This window comes from Condylostylus longicornis, unplaced genomic scaffold (genome assembly GCF_029603195.1).
Source record: "Condylostylus longicornis isolate FDR11 unplaced genomic scaffold, ASM2960319v2 ptg000127l, whole genome shotgun sequence".
Taxonomy (NCBI): domain Eukaryota; kingdom Metazoa; phylum Arthropoda; class Insecta; order Diptera; family Dolichopodidae; genus Condylostylus; species Condylostylus longicornis.
In genome coordinates, this window is record NW_026578095.1 from 242,982 (window position 1) to 262,802 (window position 19,821).

Sequence of the window (19,821 nt, forward strand, 5' to 3'; positions counted from 1 at the left end):
TTAGTTCAAAGGGAAAATGGCTTCGAAAAATTTGTATTCTATCTCATATGAAGAACAAATATCTGAGTAGCTTCGTGGACAACGAAAGTAAAGAATCAAGTAATTACGACACTGATGACGAGGGTGAGCATACTGCAATTTCTGGAATATACTTAGAGGACTTTGGTGTCGAAGACTTTGTTAAATATAGGGAACTCATAGACATTAAAACAGAACATATGTTAAATTGCAAAATGCCTTCTATAATTCCAAATTAAGTTTTTATGTAAAATTTACGTTAATGTTTTGGAATTTGTATCGCTTACTGCGAAATTTTTACTTTGAAATTGTATAACAAAATATGAAAAAGTTCCTAATTTTGAACAAATATTTTTGTTTAATTTACAATTTTAAGTTAAATTTTACACATTTAAGAAGGAAAAATTGAAAGTTGAGAACAATTTTTCGGGTGACCATTTATGTCTTTACGTAAGAAAAAATTTGAATTGATGTTCCTCTTGTCTGTTTAGTCTGACTTACAATTTCCTTTTTTAAAAGGTAAGCCCAAAAATACAATTTTTTTCACTCTTTATTTTGCAAAAAAAAGGAAAAAATCACTCGGATAACTGTTTAAGTCTATATAGGATATATTTAAAATATACATACAAGGTGAATGTATTCATTCATGCGTTGTATAATTATTTGAAAAGAATGAACTTTGTGAAAACTAAAAGAAATTACGTACTTGTACAATACTTTAAGTTTATAATATTTAAAATTAAAAATGTATCAAATTAAAAAAAATTTATCTTAAAAAGTTTATCGATTGGATTGAAAAATCAATCGTTTGGATTCGAAAATTAATATACTGAAAAAAAAACACATTTCTAAAGTGATAATAAACCATTTCGAACATCATATGTCTGCTTTGTAAATAAAATATTTGATAACTCGTAACACTTTTGTTCAAAGTTGAAACAATTTTTATCTTTATATAACATAAACATATTTTAACACTTCTTAAACATATAACAAAAAATTATTGCAATTATGAGTATAAAATAAAACTAAAAGAGATATAATATATGAGGCGCTCAGCGCATTAAGTGGCCTATATGCAAAAAAGACATTCCGAGTAAATTACGATTGAAATATTAAAATACTTAATATAGAACAATTCTTTCGGCTATTACAGCTCTATTGAACATAATAACTCATTTTTGCAAATATGTTAGATATGCCACTAATGCACTGTTATGCGCTATATGAAAGTTGTAATAAAAGTATATAAATATAGTACTTTAGACTTTTTTGTTTTTTAAAATATTGGGAGGGGTGAAAGAAGAGGATGGGTGGAATCTTGTAGTTTTAAAAAACCTTACTCATGACACCCTATGCGTCACGAGTAAGGTTTCAAATGCCTAAAACTCTGTTTAATTTTTTTTTAGAAAAGTACTTTCACTTGTTTACGCAAAAAGATGCTACTTTACAATCCATTGGTTTGTTTCGAATTTACTTACTTTCCTTTACTAACATTTAAAATTGAAAGAAAACGAGAATTAATGATCAATTCATGAAATTTAAATTTAATATTATATAAAAACATAAATGTCGAATTTGTTTAATAAAAAATTCCGTTTGCCTATATGACATATTATAGTATCGTGCTACATTAAATATATTTCAATTCCCCTTAGTTTGAGCATTATTTAAGCTTCAGTTTGGGAACTCATCGGGTTAATTAGGACGGTAACCAGCCTACCGTAGTTTTCTTATATTAAATATTGAAAATTATTGACATTGTTTGCTTAGTTTTGTTTGTATTCAATATCGACTATATCATGGATATATGGTTAATTGCTTTTATATTAACGTTTTGTTAAATTATATTGTATATAAGCTGTATAATATTGAGTATTTTCATGCTGACTTGACCAATGTTTGAATCACAGAACCTTTGTTTAGTGGACCCTTGCCATAACCACTGCTACATTGGTCAGAAGGCACGGTTTTTTAATATCCGTACGATTGTATGTTACAATCCTTCCTTCAGCGTCGATTTTAGGTACGTTGATCATAGAGATAAATTAAAAAGTAATTGAGCTAAACAGCTTCGTAAAATTTTTTAAAAATATGAAAGATATGCTAGAACTCCATTTAAGATAAATGTGTTTAAGACAATGTTTTGGGTTATTTATTAATTTCCGGCCATGCAACTTCAAAATATATTATAACGCATAACTATTGAACTTGCAGTACTAAAAAAATTTAAGTCATAGTACTATTGTTTAACATGATTTATATATGAATTAATAAAAAAGCCATGTATTAAAAACAATACGTAATATGAAGTAGAGTACGGTAATTATAATTCCACTTTTAGGATAATTTCTAACTCATTTTACTCTTACTCATTTGTATGGGTATCCCATAGTGTTATCATAGTTCACTCAAACTATTCTTGTTTCACATAAAATATTTTTGAATGAAGTAAGGGTTTCAAAATGTGTCTGATTTAAGTTTTTATTTCGTTGTAAAATTGTTTATTTATTTGCTGTTAATGCTTGCTTTTCCCGTGTGCAAATTGTAATTTATTTTTAAATTCAAGGATATTTCTAGAGGTTTCATATTGTATAGAATATTTTCCGTTCTTAAAAAAAGTGGAAATTAAAATCAACATGTTTATATGTACACTGAGAAAAATATCTAAATTAGATATTTTTTATAAACAAAACAGACACAAACTAAATCTGATAACCACTCTTTATAGTCAATTTTCAAATCAATGTATTTCCTACCTCTTTATTACAAACCGGCTTGCATACAATGAAGTAGGTTATGTAATGGCACCAAATTTTGGATGTCGATTTTTCGGTGGGACCAAACTTCTCCATAGTAGGGAAGCGTAAATAAACTACTTTTAGAGAGTGTCGGTCTGTCGGTCTCTGTGTGCAATCGTGTATCTCATGTAAGTTTATTTCGGTTATAGTACAGATTGATCAACTTTTGCGATACATTAGACTTCTGGAACTGGACCTGTTTCCAGGTCAATTTTACATTTTCGCACATATAAAGAGATATAACCAACCAATTTCCTTGAAATTTAATATTTAAATTCGGGATGTTAAAACAATGAATCTATGAATTTTTTGGAAAGATCAATGTTCGGAAACCAAATTTTGCTGATTTCATATTTTTTACCATATTTATGGAACGGATACATGGAATTTCTTGAAATCTGATATTTGAGTTCTGGATGTTACCAAAACTATATAGCGAACTTTTGTGAGAAATGTTTATAGCACATTATAAATAAATTGTTTTTTATTTGGTAATATCCTAATTTGAATACCGGTAAACTTGTGTCCATTAAAAGATTTGTTTTTGAAAAACAAAAGAGGGCTATTACCGAAAAAGCTATTTATATACTTTTATTGCAACACTCATATATAAAAATTGGATTATCTGCGAAATTGCTATACATTATACCCTTTTTATTTTTTTTTATTCATATGATTTATTTTGAAAGTGGATATGATCTTCGGAATGGTTTCACCATTTTAGATATGCGTTTTTTTCCAGTGTATAATGAAATATTAATATTATATAGGTAACTAACAGAGTATATATTATGCTTTTTCTTAAAATATTTAAATTTTATAAATTTTTTATGTGTAAAATTGTATCGTTGTACCAAAATTAGAATTTTTAAACCAATTTTTCTGTTTTATTTTTTAAAGACATACATATGTACTTATCCGGATATTTATGTTTAAAAATGTATGTATATTTTTGTTATAATGTAATATGCAGGCTTAATGACTTTTTATATGGCACATTTAAAGTTTTTTGGTGGAAATAATTAATTTCAGTGTTAATTATTTTCTTTTACAATACATGTAGCTGTGAAGTTTTTATTTTCCATGTTTGCTTCAATATTTAAAAGTATAGATAGATATTTATAGATTAATTTCCAGTAGTATGAAATTGTAGGTTCTATGAAGAAGAAAAAATTGTCTTAAAAATATTGTTGTTATACCATTGTTGTTATACGAAAGAAGTATTTTCATTTAATAGCTAAAAAATTCAGTCAAAAACAGCTTACCTTTCATACATGGTTTTCAATTATTGCTAAAACATTTTGAAGTGTTACCATTGAAATAAACGCATCTAATAAGCGTAAAAGTTTTGATGAAATGTTACTCATGTATCTTGTTCTGTTATATTTACCTTGGCTGTAATGCATCAATCACTTTTTACTTTTAAACTTTTAATAATAATAAAGTGTATTAGTACTTCGGCTTTTAATTCTTTAATTGAATAAAAAATTTTTTATCTAATTAGCACGTAAATGAAAGCAATTACAATTATTAAATTTGACAATGTGGATTGTCAAATTTAAATGAAGTGCTGCACAAGAATATTAAAATGCCTTCTAAACGGTCCTTTCAAAATTTATGGAATAGTGTACTTTGCAATTTATTGAACATAAATTTTTGTTTTATTATCTTTGAATTATAAATCGAGCTATCAATATACTTAAAACATAATTTTATATTTAGTTTGGAAGTCAGTAAAACGTGTAAAAAAAAATTTGGTGGTTTTTGGTTTTGACTGTAATTAAATTTAGAGAGTGGGATTGTGTGGTTTTTTTCACATTTGCAAATTTTTTCTCTTATTGTTTTGAGTGACAAAATTTCAATTTCATATTATTGAAAAAGGCATTAAAAGATGCGTTTTATTTGTTATTTTCTTTTTTTGTTTTTTCCTTTTAGAACTCTATCTCTTCATTTTAAAGAAAAATCACCGAAAAATTGTAAATTTTACACAACAACAAATATAATTTTTCACTTGTATGTATGTATATTCAAAAATACATATAAATTTACATGCGCATATTCCTAAATAAATTCTTAAGTAAACGTACCTACATATATTATATAAATATAATTTAAACAATATGACTGAGAAGAAAAAGAAGTATTTAGAATAAACGTATATATATATGAGTTTTGGGAGGAGAAATGCTTTCGTTCTTATTTCTTGCTTTTTCTTTATTTTCTTCAACTTTTTGATGGAAAATTGAAACCAGATGAAAAATCTGTTTAATATCAAGAAACAATTTTATTTTATTTCATTCCTTCTCAGTGAACATTTAAATCCCTTGTATAAAAGTACTTACCCACCTTTCAATTTAACGTTTAAAGTTCTGTTTTTATTTTTTATTTTCTTTATGTGTTTTTTTGGATTATTTTCCATCTTTTTTGGTTAAATAACGACGGATAAATTTCTCATACCATTAATTTTTTTTCATCATTTTCTTATTTTACAGTAATATTCTATTCCCTTCCAATTTGGTGGTATGACAAGCAATTTGTTTGTATGTAATGTGCGCATTATTATATTCCGCGTCTTTATTACTTTTGTGTAAAGAATTATAGGCTGTAAAAACAAAAAAAAGCAAAAATGAAACTATAGTAGCAAGTTCCCTTTTATTAAATTTAACTTTTCAGAATATTAATCATTATTTTGAATTAATTTTAGGTTACGGTTTAGTGGTAGATTTACTTAATTAGCGTATCATAACTACGCTGATACATTTGAATAAAACAAAATTATTTCTTAAAACAAGAGCAAGCAAAATATGCAGAAGTTAATGTGGAAGAAATGGTTTTGACCCTTGAGAATTATACACATATTTTTGCTTCTAAGGTTATTTTATATTTGTATTACAAATAATTGTATAGGTATTTAAAATTTGCAAAATTAAAAATTTGTAATAATTTTCTCGAAAATTGTCAGCGTCATTCTTTAAGTGGTAGTTATGTTTTAATTCTTTTATGGTTAAAGTTTTATTTCTTAAAACAATTGAAAATGCTGAAAGTAAAGGAAAAAACTTAAGAATTTTTTAAGGAGTTTCACATTATTTAAAAGCTTGTAAAAAATAAGTATAAGGAGCTTGTAGAAGTTATGCTGGGGTATCTGACATTTTGATTGTTATTACAAATTTCAGTTATTGTTCTTAAATATTTCTCTCATTATTGTTTTTTGACTGAAATCAAGTTGGGGCTACTTACAGATCATTGGAAATGACAACTTGAACAGATGTTTGGTTTTCCGGGATTGTTCCGATTCGCGAGAGGATAAATTGTCCCGGTTCGCGGGAGGATCAATTGCACTGGCTTACTTTTAACCAAAACCATATAATATCGAAAAATTCTGGGAAGCTAGCGTTATAGTCTTTCATATGCCAAAGTCGCACGATGCAGTTAGACAATGCATGTCATTCAGTATTACAGTTTTTCAGCGGAACACAAACAATAACAGATTGGTGGAGCAATAATATTAATACATTTTAAAAATTTTAATATATTTAAAAAAACAAATATTTTTTTAATATTTGTTTTCATCAACTTGGTCCTATTGCAGCAACCCACTTTTACTTTTGCTTTTTAGCTTGTTAAAAAACTTTTTTTAATTACTTTTTTTTATTTGTACATTTGATTGATGTTTCTTAGTGAAACAGGAATTTTGGAAATTCTCTGATTGATTCATTAAAAAAAAACCAAAATGGTCCCCATCGGAAATGGATCAATTAGCTGTTCCGTTCCACAATGTTAACGCTTAACGGACATTTTCCATTGAGAAAATAAAATGGACAGACATAAGAAATACATTTCTGCTAAAAAAAATCGATTCATATCAAAGTGCGTTTTTTAAATTAAATAAAAATTTTGTCTGTTATTCTTATCAACTACTTAAAAACTATTTCAGCTAAGTAGCATTTTTCTTGTTTTTTTATAAATTTTTTTCGTTTTAAAAAAAATATCTTTGTCACGCTATAACTCAACGAAAATCTCAGTACTATACTATAAATCATAACTTATTTTACTTTACGGCAAGTCTATTTTATTAAAAAATTTCAATTTCTTTAGTATTCTATTAGTATTCTAAATTTTGAAGTTATTTCCACAAAAAAAAAAAATTAAAATAGAGTTGGGTCAAACCAATGGTTTGTATTTTAGCACTATCCCCTTCAACAATTAGTGAAAATATTGCTTTTAAATACAGTCTATGTATACTACCACACTATTAAAAATACTTTCATTCATATACGAAACTATTACTAGAATTGCATAGATTTGGGATGAACGATTTATGCAGTCTTTGAAATAGAGCAAAAACTAATTTAAAAAAGGCTTAACACAATGCTCGATTTCAAGGGTTAATTGCGTGAGTTAAGAAAAATAATTTTATTTTTTAATGTTACGGAATTTACCGTTAGTTTTTTGCGTTTATAGAAATTTGAAAAAGCCTGCGGTTTCGGAAATATAAAGCGTCAAAAATTCAAATTTTACAAATTTCAAGAGGAGTTGGAGATGGAAAAAAATTTTCTTCTAACGAAATAAACTATTTATAAGTATCTAAAAGCTGCTAAAATTTCAGGCTCCTATAATCTGGAGTCTAGAAGAAAAACTACATCAAAAATTTAGAAACAAATGGACTTTAGATAACGGTAAATTTGAACGACCATTTTGTTTTTCTAAAGTTTAACTATAATATACCGCGCTAGGGAAAGCAAGCCGCTGCCTTTCTGCGTTTGCAAAATTTCAAAAATGCTTATGGCTTCATTGCAACAAATAGTTAAAAAAGACCATTTTTAGTGTTTTGGAGGGGTATAACTTCTAGAGGGGGGAGATAGGTAAAAATTTTGTTCTACGAAAATGAGTTTCTGGTAAAGGTATATGTACATATAAAATTTCAGCTTCAAGGGTGTAGAAGTTTGGTAAACTATGTGCACGGACGGACGGACGGACGGACAAAGTGCTTATTAGTGAAACTAATAAACACTTTTTTTCAAAAAATTTTTGGAAAAATGCTAGAAAAAATGAAAGAAAATGCTTATTTTAAATTTTTTTTTATCTGCTTAAACAACATCTACATCCTTTCAGACAGATATCTGAAACTTAAATTAACTGACAAAAGTAGGTCTACACAAAAAATTTAATTCTGTAAAAGAAATTTTATATAAAATTTTACTAATATCCGCTTCTCTAAACGTTCAAGCTGTTTAACACCCTAAAAATGCCTCTTTTGTTTATTTTTCTTATCGAAACCATAATTGTTTTTTTTTTTAAATTAAACGTTGGCTTATTTTACCGAAAAAAACATAGTTAAACAAAAAGTAGTCATTTAAATTAACTTATATATAAAATGTGTCTTTCTTAAAATTTTAGATATCGTTTTTTTGTAATAAATTGTTGAAGTCTAAAATTTTAGCGGATTTTGAGCACTGTAATATATGATACATCTATGTTTTTTACGAGTCATAAACCCCTAAAAATTTCTAAAAACTTGAATTTTTGGCGCCTTATTTTCCGAAACTTCAAGCTTTGCTAAATTGTTATAAAAGCAAGAAGCTAACGGTAAATATTGTAGTGTACAAAAATTTAATTATTTTTCTTAAACCACTTATTTAACTTTCAAATTGGGCCATTAATGCTTTATTAACATATTAATGCTTTATTAAATTTTTTATCTCATTCTAAATGCATGCAATACTTTGATGTATTTTGGTGTACTAATGAAGGTAATTTGACACTTCAGTTTCACATTACTTGCTGCTTTCGGAATTGGATTTTGAAAATCAATACAATAAAATTTAATTTGATAAAGTCGCAATAAATTAAATTGATTTATCTGCTAACAAAATTTTGTAAACATATAAAAGAAAATTTAAAATGGAATCACTCAATATAAGTGATATATTCATTGAATGTATAATGCACTTTAGCTAGAAATTCTTTTTATTATTCCTTGTAATATAAAAAGGATATTAAAAGAAATATTTACAATATATAAATAATTTAAGCAATATTCAAAATATGGAAAAAAATTTAAAAAATATTAAAGATTAAAAAAAAAATTAAATTTTGACATAATTTTGTGCTTCGTGGCTTCATTTGACTGAAAATTCAAAAGAAATAAATTTGAGTGAAAATAAAATATTGGAATTTTTTTTGTTATTGCTAGATCTAATAATTTGGTATCTTCTATGAGTAGATCGTATTCCTCAATTATTGCACCACACTCATTTGTATTATTTCAATATATTAGGACAAAGCCAAAAACAAAATGGCATACATTAGGAAAACCACTAAACCACTACCCAATTATGGGAAGTATCATTTTCCTTTTATAAATACTTGTTTATGTTAAGCGTGTAGAATTATTTGCAATTATACATGCATGTTATTGTGTACCTTGCTTTAAAGTCGTATTTATTAAAATTATATGTACTATAAAATACACCCTTAATTTTATCAATATTTTTCTGCTTGCCACCCACCGCTGTTGTCTCCTCTTTTTCCGTTCGCTTATAAGGTTCAATATTTTCCTTCTCAGTGCAATTACTTCATTCACCCCAATTAATTTTCATCTTTATTTTCTTCTTTCAATGAATTTCGTTCTTTTAATTCGTAAAATATACATACATATTATTATATACAACACTGTTTTAGCTTTATATCAAGGAATTTTGTATCATTTTATGTTTGTATGAGTGCATAATTACATATAAGTAAAGTTTATTCTGCGGTAATGTGCATTATACATACATAATTCGTATATTATATGGATCCATATATATATATATATATATATATATATATATATATATATATATATATATATTATATATATATATGTATATTTTGAAATTCATACAAATATTAGAAACGTACACAATAAGTAACATAACTGCTAAAATAAAGGTGAGTTTGTTTGGTTCAACAATATGGTGGTTAATGCTTTTAGTCGTTCTCATTTGACCCCCACCCTTTTATACTCTATAACCTCCCCCCCATTTCTATTGCGTATCTAATTTTTTTTTTTATAATTTTATTTTTTTGTTTTTTTTCCTCTGCATTGCTTTTTCCCTTTGAGTTGAAACAGTAATGTCTTTAACATTTTTAGAGTAAAAAGAAAAACTTATGTATACAGGATAATAGATTTTTTAGTTCTCTCCTTTATATATTTTTGTTGAACCATAAATAACACTTTTGAATTTAGAGAATGTTCAAAGCTTAACAGGTTCTTCCAGAATTCAAGGCCCTAAAATCAATCTTCACTTTGTTTTTACTTTCTACTTGTTTCACTTTAAGAAATTATTTACGAAATCATTTTTGCTGCGTTTGAATTATTTATTCCAGTGTTGAAATCTAAAGATACTAACTCTGGCCCTCCATGGTTTTCACAAAAGTTAAGGGGACTTCGCAACTTTTTCGCCGAATCTCACTCATTTTAGCACTTTTCCAAAATTTTTTTAAAAAAAGTGCTTATTAGTTTCACCCTGTCCGTTAATCCGTCCGTCCGTCGACACTTTTTTTGTTTACAAAACTTCTACACCCTTGAAGATAGAAAGTTGAAATTAATGTACATAGATCTTTACTAGAAACTTACTTCCGTAGAACAAAATTTTTACCTTTCTCCCCCCCTCTAGAAGTACCTACCCCCCCAAAACCCTAAAAATGGCCTTTTTTAACTATTTGTTGCAATGAAGCCATAAGCATTTTTGAAATTTTGAAAACGCAGAAAGGCAGCGGCTTGCTTTCCCTAGCGCGGTATATTATAGTTAAACTTTAGAAAAACAAAATGGTCGTTCAAATTTACCGTTATCTAAAGTCCTTTTTTTCCAAATTTTTGATGCCGTTTTTCTTCTACACCCTAACCTGTAGAAATTTGAAATTTTAGGGGCTTTTAGGCATTAACAAATAGTTCATTTCGTTAGACGAAAATTTTTTTTCCATCTCCACCCCCTCTCAAGTTATCATATTTCCGAAACCGCAAGCTTTTTCAAATTTCTATAAATGCAAACAGTTAACGGTAAATTCCATGACATTAAAAAATATAATTATTTTTCTTAACTCACACAATTAAACCTTAAAATCGAGCATTATGTTAACCCCACTTTATATTCATTTTTGCTTTATTTCAAAGACTGCATGTATCGTTTATCCTAGATATATGCAATCCTATAAATAGTTTTGTAAATGAATGAAAACAATTTTAATAGTGTGATAGGTATACAGAGACTGTATTTAAATGATATTTCTCTGGTAGGATTTACAGAGTACTCTTTCGTTCAGCAATTTCTTCGCCTCTTTGGTCTAATTCTGGTGTCTCCTAGGGTTGCCACTTAAGTCCATTGCTGTTCATAGTTTCAATTAATGATGTCATTTCAATGTTGACGCAGAGTGAGATGTTAAAGGTATTAATTATGCTTATGACATGAAAATTTAAAAAAAAATAGGCTCTGCAAATGATGCAATGTATCTTCGGGATGATCTTAACTGCTTTTATGGGTGGTGTTCAAGTAATAACCTAAAATTGTTGCCAACTTAAACTTCAGACCGCGTTCCCTTGATCCATAGTTCCTTTTCATAGATCCAATTATGGGAAATATAAACCTGTCAGCAGAATGCTGCGTTTATGCAACAAACACACGCAGACTGGACTTTTCACTGACGAAAGACACGATGAAAAAGCTTCTATTTACTTACAGTTAAGTATAACCTTTTTTTTATTTTAACAAATTCTTGTTTTAGTTTCTCATTGCTTATACTACATATTTAATTTGCTAAACGTAAATAAATAAATAAATTCGTTTGTGACGTGTTTGATAAACGTGTAACTAAATATGATTTAGAAATCCAGGAAATCTATAATATATAGCGAGTACTGCTGAGTAATATAACATCCTGTAATATGTAAAAGAATATAGCATAGTATATATAGCCTTATCGCATTTTGTAGCCACATACACATATGCATATAAATATGTATCATAAAGCTTGTCTGTTTCTATAAATCACAATTCTCATATACATTAACGTAATATATTTTAAGAGATTTTTTACAACCCTAAGTTATTAGAAAAAAATTTAAATCACAAGTTTCGTAATTTTTTTGAGCATAAACAAATAGTAAATAATGGTTTATAATCAAAGGCTTGAAATCGGATGTCTCGTGCATTAACAATGTTAATAAAACGATTAAGTTTCATTATAAACGGAACTTGGAGTTTTAATAACAACGATAGTTTTTCATGTAGAGAAAATACCCATAAAGAACTTTACGCACACATCTAATCTACAACTGGGCACACGACTTACAAGTTTATGAATCTGACTTTTATTATTTTTCCAAATATTTAAAATTAGCCTTTCGAATTGTATGGCAGCTACACGAACCGGTAAAGTTATTCCATTAAAATTTTTAGAGCATGCGTGGAATTTCCTATTTATACATAAATCAGTTTATAAAATATTTAAAATAAACTCTTTGGCAGCTACCCCAACTCATTGTCCGAATTGGTCCAATTACAAAAGAAACAGCTTGTAAAAGTTCGGTAGTATTTTCCTTATTTGTTTTTTAATTTACCGTGCTATTAAACGGACGGACATATTTAAATCAACGTAGAATTTTACGCTGATCAAGAACATATGTACATCTCTATACCGCAGACGACTCCTTCAAGTGGTTGCAAACTCCACACGAAAACTAATATTACCTTCTCGAAGGTGCAGAGTATAAAAAATAGAACACCATGTCGTTTCAAAAGTAATAGTAAATTTTTTGAGCTTTTTAATCCGTATTGCACTAAAATTGAAAGTTAAAAAGGGTAAGGTATATTGCTGTTGTTGAAATAATGGCATAATGTAATGTAGAAAATATATAGTTAGCTTACGTAATGCAAATACTAATTTAAATTTATTTAGATGTAAATAAGAAACTTATCTACAGTAAGGGATGGAAAGAAAAACAACCAACCGTTTGGGTGACGAATAACTTCCCCAAGCTCTGTTTTGTCACAGTCGAAGGTCAATAAATTCATTCATATATGATACCGGTAGAAAGTCGTTAAGTTTTCTTCAAATTTTTCTTGGAAACTTTTTTGAAAAACTGCTCTACGAGTGCCAAAAAACTTTCTAGAAGTACCTCAAGCAGAGTATTAAAGAACGCTACAATTTGGCTTCAAAGACATTTTTCGAAATAAGTTTTTATGTTTTCAGTTCTGAAAGTGATTCTGAAGCTCTTAGTTAAACTTGTTTTCTCATTACCTTCGGGGTTTTATGAAAAGATTCATTTAAACGTAACGAAGGAGTAAGTAGAATGCAATAAATAAGATTTCGCCTTCAATGTTGTTAACAGTATATTGATAACACAAAAATTATTGTATTAGCACCTTAAATTTTGATATTTACATTAGACAGTTTTTAACAACCACATTGCATGTAATAAGGGAAGTTATGTGATGTTACTGAGCTTAATTTGTCGATTTTTTGGGGTGGGAACAAATTTCCCTTTGGTAGCGAAGCATAATTGTAAACTATGTTTAGAGGGATATGTGTCTGTGTGCAAGTTCAGCTAGATCGATTTTCACAAAAACTTATGTCTGAGTTAACTACGAGTATGAGACGGTTTGATTAACTTTTGGCATATATCAGGTCATCGGAACCTGATTTTTACTACGCTTCGATTTTATTTTTTTGTTTATTTTCAAGAAGTCGAAACTAACAGACCGACAATACATCAGATTCCTTTTTTTGCTAGGGAGGTGTCGGCAAGTCGAATGTTACTACATACAAAATTTACATTTTTTCTCATATCATATATCTTTTCTCATATCAGCTACGTTCTGTTTATATCAGATGTTTTTATACAATATGTCATTGTTTTTTTTTGGTTTGAATTTTTTTGTAATATTAAAAGTTAAATAACAGTGATCCAAATCGTGTTATCTGTCTACTCTCCTTTCTGCAACAGTACATATTCGCTACCCTAATATTTTCTGTCTTCATTTACCATTTCCTTGGCTTGGCTTCGGAAGCTCACGAAAAATTCATTTTATTATTCTTTGTGTTTTGAATTTTAATCAAATTTGTATTTTAAAATAAAATAAAAAAAAAAAGTAAAAAAATAAATAAAGGAATGAAAAATATAATGGAATAAAGGCATTTTAGGTAGCCGCGAAAGTAAACGAAGCACTTAAACTAAACATTTTTTTTTTCACAAATTTCAAAACGCAATATTTTTAGAATGAAATTAGATTATCGTGATTGAAACCAATACCTTTTGAAAGCAGTATTTATAAAAAAAACAAAACCGAAAAAAATATGAAAATGGATGTAACGAAGTATTGGATGTAACGCGGTGAAAGAAATTTTAAGTTGGGGGACTTTGACATTTTACTTTAAAAGGGAAGAGAAAAGTTTTTTATTAAATAGTTGCTTTTGTTCTTTCAGCTTTCTTCCATTCAAAATACAATGCTTAGATACAATTGGAATTGCAAAAAGCTATTTTGATTTTAGTAGTGCAGCAAATTTTATAAAGTAAACTGTATTACAATATCATGAGAACGAACGATTCACAGGTGTTAATGGAGATTTGCCCATTTTTATTTTACAAGTTTATTCAAGTTTAAGGAAATACTCGTATTTAATCTTTCTTAGAAAAACATAGTTATTCTGGCTCTGATGCTAAATTTTAAATGTGAAAAGTTAAATTAAATATTTCAAATTTTAATCATCACTATTTTCGACTATTTTTGTTATTTAAAAAAGAAAAGATTTTTAAATACAATAAATTTCAATTTGCTCATTTTAATTTTGATTTTCACCAGTTCAACATTTATTCTAATAAATTAATTTTAAATATTTTTACTCTCTTTCATTATTTTATGTTTTTTTATTATATTATAAAAAAAAAATTAAAATTAGTTTTAAGCTTAAACTTAAAATTCTTTTTGTTTTTCCCATTTTTTAATTTATGTGCAATAATAGGTCATGGTGGTGTAAATCAATTAGGTGGGGTATTCGTAAATGGTCGTCCATTGCCAGATGTTGTTCGACAAAGAATTGTTGAATTAGCTCATAATGGTGTTAGACCCTGTGATATATCTAGGCAACTTCGTGTCAGTCATGGTTGTGTTTCAAAGATTTTGTCAAGGTAAGTAACTTTATTTTTTATTTTAATTTTTTTCATGCCTTAGATTTGTATAATAATTTTAATAATTAATCAATATGTTGTGTAATAATTCATTATTACATTTATTTAAATAAACAATTCATATTACTTAGCTTCGTATTTAAAAACATAAAAATTATTATTACGTTGGTTAAAAAGCAGAAAGCATTAAGTCAGGAAACTGTGTTTTGAGTAAAGTCAATTTGAAAAAATCGTAAAATTGTGAAACTAATCAATTAGTGCAATGGGACTGGTCTCTTTAATTTCTGGATTTCTAAACTACATTCTGGATTTGCCTGATTTTTTGCCACAACAAAGATTATATTATTCTGACTTAATTCATCTATGAAATCCGAATTCTCAAAAAATGCACTTAGTGCTTTCTGCTTTTTAACCGACGATTAACGAATTTAAAGTAATATAGTAAAAATTAAAATTGAAATTTTAACAACAAAATATTTATATTTTTAAGTTTCTAAGTTCCGCTGAAAGGTTAGCGTAACAAAAAATTTACGTTGAGTTCCATTGTGTAACTATATAAAAAATCTAAAATATAATTTAAAGCTCATGTTGATTAGTTCACATAAAAAAAGAAATGATGATTTTTATATTGTCTAAGTTGGAAAAACTATATTTCTAGTATTTCTTTAAAAAAAATTAAATTTATTAGTTATGGAACCTCAGAAAACAAATTTTAGTGCTACAAACATGTCCATCTATGTAATATTATCTTACCGTGTTAATCTATTTCAGTTTTTTTTTACTTTTCTGATATTTATATGTCATTTTTATTTATTTGTCAAAGATTAATTTTTCTTTTTCTTTAAATTAATTTTTTTACATACTTTATAAGAAATAGAAGACATGTTTCCCTTGGGCAAAAAAAAATGAAAAATAAAATAATTTTACTGGAATGAGGTTTTTTTTATTTCTACATTTATCCTATTTTATAAAAATAATTACTAAATTGATTGCAACTGAATTTTTTTAATAAAAAAGAAGCTCTTAAAACACTTCCCCTATAAATGAATTATATAGTTACCAAAAAACCAATCAGAGAAATAAAATGAATGAGATAAAGAAAAATAAACAAGTAAAAACGTTTCAGTCGGTATAAACCGATTGAATTATACCCTGCACCTTTCGTTGTTGTATAGCAATTACTCAAACCTGTGAAATCATTCTATAGAAACTTCACGGACATGTCTGACCTATACATCCGACTGATAAGTTTCATGAATCTGACTTTATTTTTCCAAATATTTAAAATATGCTTTTAGAGTTGTATGGCAAGTACCCGAACCTGTCAAGCAATTCCATCAAAACTTCAGAAATATGTCTGACCTATAATTGGACACACGACTGCCAAAGCTCATGAATCTGACTTTATTATTTTTCCAAATATTTAAAATAAGCTTTTGGAGTTGTATGTCAAGTACCCGAACCTGTCAAGCAATTCCATCAAAACTTCAGAAATATGTCTGACCTATAATTGGACACACGGCTGCCAAAGCTCATGAATCTGACTTTATTATTTTTCCAAATATTTAAAATAAGCTTTTAGACTTGTATGGGAGCTACTCGAACCTGTCAAGCAATGCCACTAAAACCTCAGAAATATATCTGGCCTATAACTCGACACACAACTGTCAAGTTTCATGTATCTGACTATATTATTTTTCCAAATATTTAAAATTAGCTTCTGGAGTTGTATGGCAGGTACCCGAACCTGTCAAGCAATTCCTCTAAAACTTCAGAAATATATTTGACCTATAATTGGACACATGACTGCCAAGTTTCATGAATCTGACTTTATTATTTTTCCGAATATAAAAAATTTGCTGTTGGAGTTGTGTGGCAGCTACCCGAACCGGTGCAGCTACCCCATTATAATTTTTAGAGCATGTGTAGAATATAATTGGACACATGTATACAGAATTTTATATTTATAGCTTTATTAGTTTTTGAAATATTTAAAATAAACTCTTTGAGTTGTATGGCAGCTACCCGAACCCGTTGTCCGAATTAGTCCAATAACAATAGGGCTCGTCCTTGGCACAAAAGAAAAAACTTGTGAAAGTTTGGTGTCGATTGCATTATTCGTTTTTGAGTTATCGTGCGATCGGACGGACGGACAGACGGACATGTCTAAATCGACGCAGAATTTTACGCTGAGCAAGAATATATATATATGTCCATACCGCAGATGACTCCTTCAAGTAGTTACAAACTCCATACCAAAGTTAATATACCCTTCACGAAGTGCAGGGTATAAAAATATCTGATGTGATCAGCATATAACCGACCGCAATGTAATTCCTAGTTTAGTGATAGTGTTGCAGATGATTATGAAAATGCCTTTTAAACACTTTTTTCCAAGTTTAAGCTTGTTAGCAACCTTTTAGTTAACGTACCTAGAATAGTGTACACTTGGCTCTGGGTAGAGCTTCCTTTGTACCACCCGAAATCCCTGAAAAGTTTGATATATAGTTTTGGTAAATCCAGAACTCAAATATCAAATTTCAAGAAATTCCATCTATCCGTTCCATAAATATGATAAAAAATCTGAAGTCAGCCCGGATTTGGTTTCCGAACATTGATTTTTTCAAAAAATTCATAGATTCATTGTTTTAACACTCCAAATTTATATATTAAATTTTTAAAGAAATTGGTTCATTACTTTCTTTATATGGATAAAAATCTAAAATTCGCCCGCAAAAAAGTTCAGTTTTAAAGGTCAGTTCAAAAACACTATGTTGACACAAAGTATTTCGTTGCACAAAAACCACGAGATGCGGGTTTAAAATTATAATTTAAAAAAAAAATTCTTACAAATGAGTTCAGTTTAACTTAGATTTTGTTTTTAATTTGTTACTACTATTTGTACTTTTTGTTTTTAATTTTTTATTATTGTAGTGTATATAAAGCATAAAATAATGTTAAATTTTAAGCTCATTTAGTGCTCACAAAAGAGAAAATCAAAGTAAAATAACAATTTTTTGTGCATCAATACTTTTTTCCCAGAAAGTTGTTCATTAAAATTTATCCACAGCGATTAGTTTAGTGACAGTGTTGCAGAATATTATAAAAATTCCTGTGAAATACCTCTTGTCTATTTTTAGGGCATTAGTAAGCTTATAATTAACATACCTAGAAAAATGTAAATTTGGCTCTTGGTATAGTTTCGCTTTGTGCTAACCGAATTCACTGAATTGCTTGTCAGTTAATTTCGGTAACGACCAGAACTCAAACATCAAATTGCAAGAAATTCTATCAATTCGTTCCGTAGATATGGTAAAAAATATAAAATCGGCCCCCAAATCAGTTTCCGAGCCCTCATTTTTCCGAAGATTGTCTTGTTTAGCAAAAAGTGTTGCACAAGATGATGAAAATTTTAGTAGTAAGTAGCTGACCTCAGTTTCTTTAAAAATTTTTATGATTTCTTGTACTGTCAAGCGGAGCTAATATATAAAGTTTCAAGTTAATCGGTTGAACTCTTCTTGGAAAAAAATAAAAAATGTAAAATCGGCCAGTAGAAAAGATCCAGTCTACGAGACCTGGTATATCTCAAAAGTTGATTAAACTGTTTCACCATCAAAGTAAAAATTTCAATATGTATATAAAAATTATATATCAATAAAAATATATAAAATTTCATCAAGATCGGTTCAGCCGAACTTGAGGTATTGATTTGCCCAGAATCACAGATATCTGTCTACAAAAAGTTTAATTACGCTTCTTTAGCATTCCCGTTGATAACTCCCTATATTGAATTTGATGTCATCACATAACGTCCTTTATAGTATTCAATGTTGTCGGCAAATATCTGCAAAATGCATGCATATTATTTGTTATACATTTTTATATGTATGCATATTATATGTATACATTTATTTGTTAGAATTTTTGAAAGAAAGAATTGAAAACTTACTAATCTTTTTGTCGACTTAAAATTTATTCAAATGATAAATTTGTTTATCATAGGTTTTCGGAATGCCTTTATTGTAAATGATATTGTGTTTCCGCTGTTATTTTTGAAAGTTGTAAACAGCACATTAGCGCAAACTAAAATCCCAATTAACCGGCGAATCCCATAATCACCTCAAATATGCTATTTTGATAGTCGCGTCTGTAGAGGCGGTAAAAAATGTTTCTACGTTAGTACATATAAATAATATAATAGATGTCACAAAAAAATTTGTTTTATTTGAAAAATATTTTGGTTATGTACATAAAAACAAAAACAAAGAAAGTTGTAGGTTTTGAATCGCTTGCAACTTCACACAGCACTTTAAAGAAATGTATAAATACATATATTTAAATATCAAAATAAAACGTAAATTCTTCAGACTTCTAAAGTATTTCGAAAAAAGTTTTAAAATTTTACTTAAGAAACTTGAAAACAAACAAGCTAGTACTTGTATGAGTATCCCAAAGAGTATAATGTCCGGGATTGTTTACCATTAATTTTTATTTAAGCTCAATTGTTTGTATTTTTACCGACCGTATTCTGTATACAATAGGTAGGTCATTTGAAGGCAACAAATTTTGCTTATCGAGTTTTCGGTGGGAATGCACTTCTCCATAGTAGGGAAGTGTAAATAAACAATTTTTAGCAACCTGTCGGTCTGTCGGTCTGTAGGTCTGTGTGTGCCCGCGTGTATCTCAAGTTCGGCTGGACCGATTTTAATGAAATTTTATATGCAGGTTTCCTTTCACCATGGCACGGATTGATCAACTTTTGGAATAGGCCTCGGGTACTGGACTTTTTAGCGGGCCTGTTTTACATTTTTGACCATTTTGAAGACAATATTC

General features: G+C 28.2%; 1 protein-coding gene across 1 annotated transcript in view; it reads left to right on the top strand.

Moving 5' to 3' along the window:
- The window catches only part of LOC129614925 (uncharacterized protein DDB_G0283357), a 248,793-nt gene that overhangs the window by 48,620 nt on the left and 180,352 nt on the right, over window positions 1-19,821 (top strand). The window contains exon 2 of the mRNA XM_055529882.1: window positions 14,823-14,988. Within this exon, the coding sequence (XP_055385857.1) occupies window positions 14,823-14,988 (166 nt within the window). The remainder of the gene's footprint in view (window positions 1-14,822; window positions 14,989-19,821) is intronic.